The 10,734-nt window shown below is 35.7% G+C and overlaps 2 protein-coding genes across 3 annotated transcripts; one reads left to right on the forward strand and one right to left on the reverse strand.

Moving 5' to 3' along the window:
- Window positions 1–174: 174 nt before the first annotated feature.
- Window positions 175–3,944, forward strand: LOC107954397 (transcription factor PHYTOCHROME INTERACTING FACTOR-LIKE 15). 2 transcript variants are annotated; one of them, XM_016889939.2, is made up of 8 exons: window positions 175–665; window positions 875–945; window positions 1,038–1,755; window positions 1,840–1,950; window positions 2,067–2,132; window positions 2,239–2,304; window positions 2,396–2,898; window positions 3,569–3,944. In XM_016889939.2, exons 2-7 carry the CDS (start codon window positions 914–916, stop codon window positions 2,822–2,824), a joined length of 1,422 nt encoding a protein of 473 aa, XP_016745428.2. In that variant the 5' UTR covers window positions 175–665; window positions 875–913; the 3' UTR covers window positions 2,825–2,898; window positions 3,569–3,944. The 2 variants fall into 2 exon arrangements, with proteins under 2 accessions (XP_016745428.2, XP_016745430.2); XM_016889941.2 differs by having other exon boundaries at window positions 880–945.
- A 47-nt stretch (window positions 3,945–3,991) lies between these two features.
- On the reverse strand, window positions 3,992–6,385 carry LOC107954396 (pentatricopeptide repeat-containing protein At2g03380, mitochondrial). Its single transcript, XM_016889938.2, has one exon. It carries the CDS (start codon window positions 6,383–6,385, stop codon window positions 3,992–3,994), a length of 2,394 nt encoding a protein of 797 aa, XP_016745427.1.
- Window positions 6,386–10,734: the final 4,349 nt, after the last annotated feature.

The following is a 10,734-nucleotide window of genomic DNA, read 5'->3' on the forward strand; positions in this document are numbered from 1 at the left end:
CAAAATTTATTTTCTTTCTTAAAATTCCTATCTAAAAGTTAGCCTGTAAATCGAAGGGGACTTTACGGCCAAATGAAATTAAAATGCTGTCTATCACCATAGCTTCTACCGTAAGACATGAAAGGACAAGATATTTTATTTATATTTATAATTTGAAAGCCAGTCAAATATCAGTACATCACCATTCAAGAACATCTCTTTCTCTTCTATTTGGCTTCCGCTGCCTAATATTTTTTTTTGGGGAGACTAAAGATGCTTCTATTCTGCCTAGGAACCGATCGAAAGAAATGGTCCAGCTCCCTTTACATTGAAGAAACATCTCTTTTTCCAGGGAGTGAGTCATTAGTTAAAATACCACAATTTAATGGTCCCAAAAATCTCAAAAATGACGAATTATTTTTAGGAATATCTTCTCTTTGCTGGTGGGTCAATGAATTTGCCTCCTTCTCCAGTGTGGATACCTAACCTCCACGCAACAACATATTTAAGATTAGACAGGCTTCAATTTTTTGTGGACGCCTCATTTTTCACCACAGGGTTCTTCCAAATCCCACCGTCTTATCAGTGTTGTATAATAATTTTACAAAGAACCCACTATTTCTAGTGCTTGATTTGATTCCCATTCTCACTTTCATTCATTTCTAGGATTTCCAGTGCCTTAGCAGGTAAGATCCCCCTCTAAACCTGTCTATGTGGAGTTTTCTCGTTGGTTGGGTAGTACAGAAAGACCATCTATATGATTTCTATTCAACTTTTTTCCCTTGTCCTTTGTCACCACTGTTCTTCCTTTGGAAAGAGAAAAAAAAGACTCCTGGTCATGAAAATGGAGATTAATTTGTTGGCAGAATCTCATTGTTGAGCATTATTGATGTAGGATAGGTAGGCTAGCTACATTCAGCTGCAAACACCAAGGATGGCATCCGACTTGCCCAATGTACCTTCCATGTATGATTTTCTTTGTTTTTTTTTTCCCAAGCTCTACAATTTTGTTATATATGTATTGAATTTATTGATAGAAGTTTTTTCTAATAATGCAGGCGCGATCCTGATTTCATGGAGCTGGTATGGGAAAATGGTCAAGTTCTCATTCGAGGTTTATCGTCCAAGGTAACTCAAAAGAGTTCCCCGTTCTCATCGCGTTCTACTGCTAATGGATCAAAGGATGGGGGGGTTGCAGATTCCACCTTCGCCCATCCCATATCAGGTCTCTCCAGTCTCTCAAAACTGGATCGTCAAGGCGTGGATGCTAATATTGTTCCAGTAAACAACTTCAATCGTTTAAAATCAAGCTACGTGCCCAAGCAACTTGTAGAAGACGAGGTACCTTGCTCTTCCTTGCAGCAGTTTAAGGGATCAAAGGAGGAAAAAGATAGGGTGAACTTTTCCATCTTAAGATCAAACCATGCAAGCTCTGGTGCAATGAGCACTCCAGGATTAGCTGCAGGTGCTGAGGATTTACAAGGCAATAAAGTCAGATCTGCGCCTCCAATGAGTAGCAACATTCCCTTTGGAAATGAAGGTGATTTCATGGCGAAGCGAATGAGGCCAACGTTACCAGATTCTGAGCCTCTAAAAGAATCATTCCCTGATGAGCAATCCGAAGCTGTTCCAAATACGAGATTAGCGCCGGATGATACAGCTTTTAAGGGAAATCCAGACCAAATGGTGGCATCGTCTTCATTATGTTCCCGTGGGGCTTCAAATTGTCCCACGTACACTTTTAAAAGGAGATATGAAGACACTGATCTCAGTAAAGTATGCATTATCTTGTCCATAAGAAAATATAAAATATTACAGTGAACTTAATTCTAATTCAAAGGATGTCCATATGTGGTGCAGAATACAACAATGGAAGAAGCCGAGGGAACGACAAAAGCAGCGCCAGTTCCACGGGGAAGCAAAGGTGCTAAGAGAAAGAGAAAAACAGAAGTTCACAACCTCTCTGAACGGGTAAGATCAGTAGCAGCCAACCACAAAAAATTAACTAATATTTTGAAAAGTAAAAAAGGGAAAAAAAAAAAAAACGAAATCTGATAAGCTGTTGGCTGTCTTCTGCTTATATGTAGAGGCGAAGAGATAAAATCAACAAGAAGATGCGTGCATTGAAAGAGCTTATACCCAACTGTAATAAGGTAAGTACAAAAATCCATATTCACTCCTTCAACCTTTTGTTCTAAGCTTTTCTAGTATTATCTAACTTTGACTTCTCTCGGTTACTCCGGCCGATGTGTGACTTAGGTGGATAAAGCTTCGATGCTTGATGAAGCAATCGAGTATTTAAAGACCCTTCAGCTTCAAGTTCAGGTATAGCCATTCCACTGCTTGCATTACAATTTTCTTCTTCTTAGATTCATGTAGTCAAAATGAGGGCGTTAACCATGGGATATTGGAACAGATGATGTCAATAGGAAATGGGGTATATATGCCACCGATGATGTTCCCTTTGCCATGGGCAATGCAACATATAAACGCACAGCATTTGGGTGGGTATTCTCCTATGGCACTTGGGATGGGTATGAGAATGCAAATGGGTCTTGGGTGCGGCGCCCCACCACAGTTCCCAACTTCACTAATGACAGGAGCCCCAGCTGTGCCTGGGAATCCGGAAGCTAGATTCAACATGCTTGGGTTCCCTGATCAGATGTTACTAAGGTCCATGTCACATTCACCTTTTTTATCTTCGGCTGCCAGTTTCACCCCACAGTCGGTCCAGCCACCTGCGGCTGTGGTTTCGCAATCTGCTGCTCCTCCTGCGGCGCAAGTGGACCTTCTAGGTGGTGCTAATCCACTTTCGACATCTAAGGATTCATATCCAACACATTAACTCAATGAATACTCAACGCCAATTCCATTTCTCATGACTTCCAAAAGCACTCCTCGCTGGCCTCCTGTCATCAGGTTTGTCAACTTGCCAGTTGCCATTTACATATTATGCTAATTTTATATATAATTTTTAAAGTTAAAATTTACAACTATAATCGACTTCACCCGCATAATGGTAATTGCTGTTCTTGCAGTTAAACCAAAGTAGCATTGGCAATATTATGTTAATGCATGAAATGAGTGCATTAGATGAAGAAAAAATATTTTACATATAGTCTTGGCATGAATCTTATCCTTAATTAGTGAATAAATATAACATCTCATTATTAAATAAAATAAAAAAAATAGTAAATAATTTATAAATAATAATTAAATAAAATTATAAATATTTATTTACAAGTCTTCAAATGTTTTTTTTGGTAACATTATTCAATTAATGAAACTCATGAATTGTAAGTAAAACATTATATAGTGAAAATCACATTATTTACTTTATTTTATTTGAGAGATGCATGGTAAAAATTGCGCTCATAATGGAGACTACTTCCAAAAGATCATAGAAAAGCCTTCCACCCGTTTGGCAATTAGCATTTAATTCATCATTATTTTTCTGTTGACATTGTAGTTTCAAAATTTCATTTTCCTTGTGTGCTTTTTTCTATTCATGCAACAAAACGAGAGTGTCTGACTTTTAATGTCATCAATTAATGCAAAGCCTAATTTCAATAATCTTTTTCTGACGCAGTGGACCATATGGGAGACCCTCAAGCGTCTTTGGCTTGTTTCTGCACCATTCGTTTCACACCCAAGATTTGAAAATGGAGTGTTACAGTTACGGAATGAGATCATCCATGGAAGGCCCCTTTTATCATCAGAAATGTGATTTACCAAGCTGTGACAGATTATATGTTAGAAGAGCTAAACGGCTCAAAATCCAGTGTGATTCAAAGAATGAGAAGCCACTTTTCTAAATCAAGGCACTGAAGACTGTCAGAACATGTAGTTACCCAAGAAAAATTCACCCTGGTAATGGTTTGCAAGATATTGCAACTTTTTTTATTTATTTATTTTCCTTTTGTACATTACCACAAGGGGTAGAATAAAAACTTCATTTTCTAGCAGTTTTTGCTTGAGAGTTCTTCACTTGAATAAATAATTGTTAACAATTTCAGCTAGCATCAAAATTTGTCAAATCATTAACGTCATACTGAAGATCATCAGATGAGAAACTTGGATCAGGCATATATCCTTCATTCCTCATCCCCAACAATAGCTTTTCCAAAATGTCTTGAATCTTACCTAATTCGGACTGCGTAGCATGGAACATATACATTCTAGAACCTACCTCAATCCAGCTACTTCCAGGTCTCTTTGGCAGACGCTTCTCTTTTATCATTGTTCTGACCTTCAGGGCATCTTTCCATCTTCCTGTGGAAGAATATATATTGGATAACAGAGCATAATGGCCTGAATCTTTCTGATTTTTCTCTAGAATATGCTTCTCTAAACACTCAGCCAGGTCAACCCTATTATGAACTCTGCAGGCACCAAGCAAACTTCCCAAAATGTTCATGTCAGGTTCCACTGGCATTTTTTTTATAAGATCATTTGCATCATCAAGGTGCCCTGCTCTACCAAGAAGGTCCACAATGCACGAGTAATGTTCCATGTCTAGTGGAATATTGTAATCATACACCATAGCATGACACATTGACCAGCCTCTATCAACAAGACCACAATGACTGCAAGCTGTCAAGAGCGCGATAAATGTGACTTTATTGGGTTTAATTCTTGCCTCCTTCATTTCCTCAAAGAACTGAAAAACATGTTCTCCAAGTCCATAAATCCCATGAGCAAAGATTATTGTGTTGTATGTCACTATATTCCTTTCCTTCACCTGATTGAAAACTCTTACTGCAAGTTCAAGACTCCCACATTTGCAGTACATATCTATTAGAGCATTTCCAACAGAAACTGCTGTTCCAAGACCACTTCTGGTTGCAAAGGCATGAATTTCTTTCCCATATCTCAGAGCTCCAATCTTTGAGCAAATTGGAAGAATGCTGACCAGGGTTATCGAATTTGGTTTGAGATTGAAATCCCATATTCTCTGAAAAATCTGAAATGCTATATCAATCTTACCATTTAAAGAATATCCAACGACTATTGAATTCCATAATGTAATGTCCCTATCTGACATTAACCTAAAAACATGCTCTGCTTTAATCATTGACTTACAATTGGCATAAAATTCAATCAGTGCAGCTCCAACAACAACATCAGATTCAAACCCTTGTTTTAGGATGTAACCATGCATCTCCTTTCCGTGCTTCAACAGTTTGAGCTTGGACAATACAGGAAGAACAGTTGCAGCAATAACTGCATTCGTTCTTATTTCTGCATCATTCATCATGAGATACAGCTGCAAACTCTCAAGGTACTGGCAATTCTGAGAATAACCAGCAATCAAGGTACTCCAAGAGACTGCATCCTTATTGTCCATGTTAGAAAATAAAGAGTAGGCAAAATGAGTGGCACTGCATTTGCAATACATATCCATCAGAGCATTAGAGACATACAAATCACTGTTAAAACCACACCTTATAGCACATCCGTGAAGGGTCGGTCCCATTTCCATATCTTCCAGTCGGCCGCAAGCTGGAAGAATGGCAGCCATAATTATTGAATCAGGTCTTAGGCCGTCTAATACCATCCTTTTAAATAGAGACAACGCCTCGAGCCACTCTCCACTCTGCACATTCCCACAGATCAGTGCACTCCAGCATGCTAAATCTTTCTCTCTTATTCCTTCAAAAATCTTTCGGGCTTCACTTAGACTGCCACACTTGGCAAACATATCTATCATGGCACATTCAACATAAACATTGTGTTTCATATCATATTGACTCTCATTCCACAGAATAAAATCTCGAAGCTTCTTACCTTCTTCAAGATCATTCAACTCAGTACAAGTCTTGAAAACAAGTGGGTAAGTGAAATTATCAGGAATCAGTCCTTGACTAACCATCAAGTGAAAGAACTGAATTGCCCTGGAAAAGCGACCCACGTCAAGAAAGCCTCTCAGGATTGCATTCCATGCAAGATTAGTCCTTTGGGGCAACTTATCAAACACAACCAGTGCATCTTGTAAGAAGCCAAAGGTAACATAAACAGTAACAAGCTGTGAACCAAGGAACTTATCAGCATAGACGGAGTTTAAGAATCCATTGACAATCAAAATAGCATGTAACCTTTTGGCTTCAGAAAGATTCGGCAGTGACTTAAGTTGAGAGGATAGGGAGCTATGCAAAAGAGTTTGACGAGCGAATGACTGTGGCAAAGATGGAACATTTGTGGGAAGAAAGGTTTTGTTAGCTTCAGCAGTGGAAGTACGAGGTGGGTTTTTGCTTGGATTTGGGTTAGAGGAGAGGGTTGATAATAGTCTGGCAATAAAAGGGGATGATGATCCTGTAGGTAAATGAAGTGCTAGTTTGTGAACCCTGGTTGATTCTTTGGCTATTACCGGCAACATATTCTTTCCAATTTCGAGGGGGCGACGCATTGTTAAAGTATAGATAGCTAGACAAATCCATCCTCCAAATTGTCTTCGTTTTCTTCCATATATCTGAAAGAAAACAGGCTTATCCAAAGGTTTTCCTTTGGTCCTGACTACAAACGTGGTCACATGTCATTACTGGAATATTCTCTCATGCCAATTAGTTTTAAGGATGTCTGGTTCAAAGAGAGAGCGGAGAAGGGAACTCTTCGTTATTTACATATATTTGACAGATACTCATATTTCATGCTAAAAGAATGGGGTGAATTTGGAGAATAATCTGACATGATATTATCGCTTAATGTTGTTTTGACCGACTATAATTACTCAGACGAAGCACTATATGCTTAGATAAACAACAGGTCCATTTATTTTGAAATTTTTAGTGATTATAATTAATACTTGCATTTTTCTTTTTAAATTACATGAATTCTGACATTAACGTTTCCATATATCCATTTCTTTTAATGATATTTGAATAGCTCCTTTTTTTGAATTTATTTGTATCAGTAGTATAGAGCCAAGCCATTATCTTAATCCTTATCGTGAATAATACATCTCTGTAAACCTTTTGAATTTATTTGGATGAGTAGTTCGCTTATCTACGGTTAGCGTAAAAATAAAGGTGACGATGAAATTAAATATTGTAGCAATACTATAGTGTAAGATAAAAAATAAAAACTAAGCGCATCGTACTAAAAATAAACACCGATTCAAAAGAACCCTTAGTCTAGAGTTAAATTAATCGGACAATCCAGAGTTTTTTTTGTTAACTAAAAACATATTTGTTTCATAGTTAGAATATACTAATAGTAACTAGTATTGAACTTATCATATTGCATAATATGTTAAATATAAAAATATAAAAGAATATACACTATATTGTTTTATAATTTAGACTTTATCAAGTACACTTCTATTTTTCTTTCGGAAATGCAAGCGAAGATAATGTGATACCATGTCCTTGTTTGAAGTATGCTAACATTAATTTGCATGTACATCAACTTGTACATGAACATTCAAATCGTGTTGGTTTTTTTGGGTATTACAAAATGGTATTTCGTAGAGAATCTATACCTTTTAGTCTTCTTCTGGATTTCTTCGTAATAATCAACAACATTTCATGAAATAAAATGACATGGAATACTTTACTTGTCCTGAGGTACGATACGCATATTAGATGTTACTGGAATACATACAAAACAAAAATCTTGAAGGTTTTTAAAATTTCAAAAGTTAAAATAATTTTTAAGAATCTTAAAATCTAGTTTAAATCAATTTGGGCTTCAAGAGCATTTTAAAATCCTTTAGACTCATTTTGTGGGTAATTAGAGTTGTCCGAGACCAAAAATGAGTTTCAACATGCTTAAAACTTACAAAACAATGCAGTGGCCCAAGTTTAAGGGATATGTGTCGATACATAGAATCCATGTATCGAGACCTCAGGTAAGGTTCCAATACACAGATCCTATGTATCGGCACCTAGAACAAAAACTATAGCCTTTTGCTATTGACTTGCCTTGTTCTGATACTTACAATATATGTACCAAAACCTAGGTCCCTGAAGTTAAAAACTAGTCAAAAGACACTTAAAATCATATCCAAAGACTCCCATATCATTTCAACATGTCTCAAAACACTATTAAACACATTCTAAACCCATTTAAGCTCGAATACACATTATAATCATAGTCAAAATGAAGTGGAACAATTCTTGTTTGTAATACCATAAGAATTAGAATTTACAATTCAACTTTACAAGTGCAACTTCAAGCTAAGTCTTTATTTACATGTCAAGATCCTTAAACGTAACACTCCTCGCCTATCTCGTTGTACAATACAAATAGGAGATGTCACAAGAGCACGTACTTATAAAAAATCTTGAGATTAATTAAAACTTCAAACTTAAATAAATTTTATAAAATAATAAAATCATAAAATCAAGTCTACAAAAATTTGGGAGCAGTAGAGACACTTTAAAATATTTTAGAAAAAGCTCGAAAGTGATCGAGGTTGTCTAGGACCTCAAATGAGCCCCCGGAAGCTAAAATAGGCCAAAATAGTGCAATGGCCCAGGTCTGGGGTAGTGGTATTGGTACCTTTAGGGAGATATACCAATACAACTCATACAAAATACCCATTTCAGCCCTCTACCTCAGTTTTTCCGAAACAATTGAGTAAGGTATGAATACTTGAACCCCTAGAGCTGAAAATCAGTTCAAAAACACTCTAAAACATCCCCAAACACTACCAAGACATATCAATAAGTTTCAAATAATTGTAACACAAATTGTAAACTCATTAGAGCTCAAAATACAATACATAAAAACATTCAATTTAAATAATGAATCAAAGCTTGATTAAAATGTAACATCCTCAAAATAAAAAGGGTTTGGTTCAGTGACATGTCGGGTTAGGAAAATTAGAGAATTTTTAGAAATAGATTAAATAGGAATTTTAGAGTAAAAGTATAGAAAGAAATTAGAGCTGATAGGAAATAGAAATATTTTTGGGATAGGAAAATTTGATTTGAGGTAATGACTAAATTGTAGGAAAATGAAAAATAGTGGGGAAAAAGTGAGAAAATAAAAAAAAAGTTAAGTTAGTAGAATGAGATTGGTGGAAAATAAGGAGGGACTAGAGAGGTAATATCACTTAAATGAGATGTGATTCATATATGGAAATTGTATAGATGATAAAGGATAAAATGGTAATTATAAAAACAAGATATTTTATGATAATGATTAGGGTCATAATGTAATGATGGAAGAAGGGAGGATTAGTTAGTAATTTAGCCATTTTAAATAAAAATCATGAGATTTTTATTTATGAAGAGTGTAGAAGAAGGAAAAAAAGATGAGAAAGTTTTCATCTTTCTTTTCCCCATACAATCATCACTTACCCTTCTCCGAAAACAAAAAAATTATCTTAATTTCCATCTAAGTCCTTTTCATCAATTGTTGAGTCCTTCAAGTTTGTTTCTTCATTTTTCTCTCATGATTTCTCAATCAAATCAAGAGTAGAGCAAAGTAGTTACTTTAGCTTCATAAAATATGAGTTAAATGGTTTATTAATTTTGAATGAACATGGAATTGAATGGCATAATGTTAAGGACATAAATGTGTAATTCATGAAAGGCATTGAATGTTTGAATGGCTTAAAGATAGGTATTTGACAAGTAACTTGAATTGGTTAATTCTATTGTTATGTTGAATAAATTGGTTTTTCCATTTGCTACATGTATGCTAATATTTTTATATGTTAATAGAATTGTTTGGCATTATAGGACATGGTTGGATAGTCATTGAGTATATATGTTTTGTGACATGTTACTAATGCTTGTGTTATATTATATTGAATCATGATAGTATTACTGAGCTTTATCGCTCAGCGTACAGTTTTGTTTATTCTAACCACAGGTATAGGTAATTCTCGAAGGCCTAAGAGGTGAATTCAACATCTGGTTCACAGCCTTCAACTCAACAAATTTTGTAAAACTCTTTCCATTTTGTCAAAAGGCACGTACTAAGGAATGACTTGGTCCAAAGTTGAAAAAAGTCATATTGTATTTATTTGAATTGTGGATATATAAAAATGAATATGGTTAATGAACAAAATTGGTTTTAAGACCAACTATCTTTGATGTATGTTAAGGTTGAAAACAAACAGAAATTGGCATGGTAGTATTCTATGAAGGAAGTCGCGACACCACCCTTTAGATGTCGCGACGTCCTTTGTTTGATGTTGCCATGCCAACTCGAGGAAGTTTTGGAAACTTTACAATTTGGTCCTCAAGTTAGAAAGCTTGTTTACTAGTTAATGGGTCGTGACACCACAACCTTATGTCGCGACACTGACCTAAAATGTTTAAAAACCTTGCAGTTTGTCTCAATTCGACCCTGGGTTAGCAAGTGAGCTTTCGAAAGCTCGTATATGACCCAAAAATGATTATATATCATATTATATGTGTGCAATATTCATATTTGAATGATTAATGATTTAATTTGTGTATAATAGAATCGTAGTTGCTCTAACAACAAATGCGACATCCTATAACTTAGACTAGTGATCGGGTTGAGTATGGGGTGTTACACTTTGTGAACTCATAACTAAGTCTTTATGTTCATACCAAGATTATTATACAATTGACAACCATTATAAGTACATTACAACCTCAAGTTTGATGGGTGATGCGAAGCTTTCAAGTCGAAACCACAAACTCCTCGATGAATCCATGACCTACGCATATAAATAACCAGCGCGTGAGCTTGAAAATCTCAATTAGTACTCAAGGATTACCCTATTTATCCTATCTGTCATTAGTGTTGAGCCTCTTAGAAGTATTCATCACAAAG

Source organism: Gossypium hirsutum, chromosome D07 (assembly GCF_007990345.1).
Source record: "Gossypium hirsutum isolate 1008001.06 chromosome D07, Gossypium_hirsutum_v2.1, whole genome shotgun sequence".
Classification (NCBI taxonomy): domain Eukaryota; kingdom Viridiplantae; phylum Streptophyta; class Magnoliopsida; order Malvales; family Malvaceae; genus Gossypium; species Gossypium hirsutum.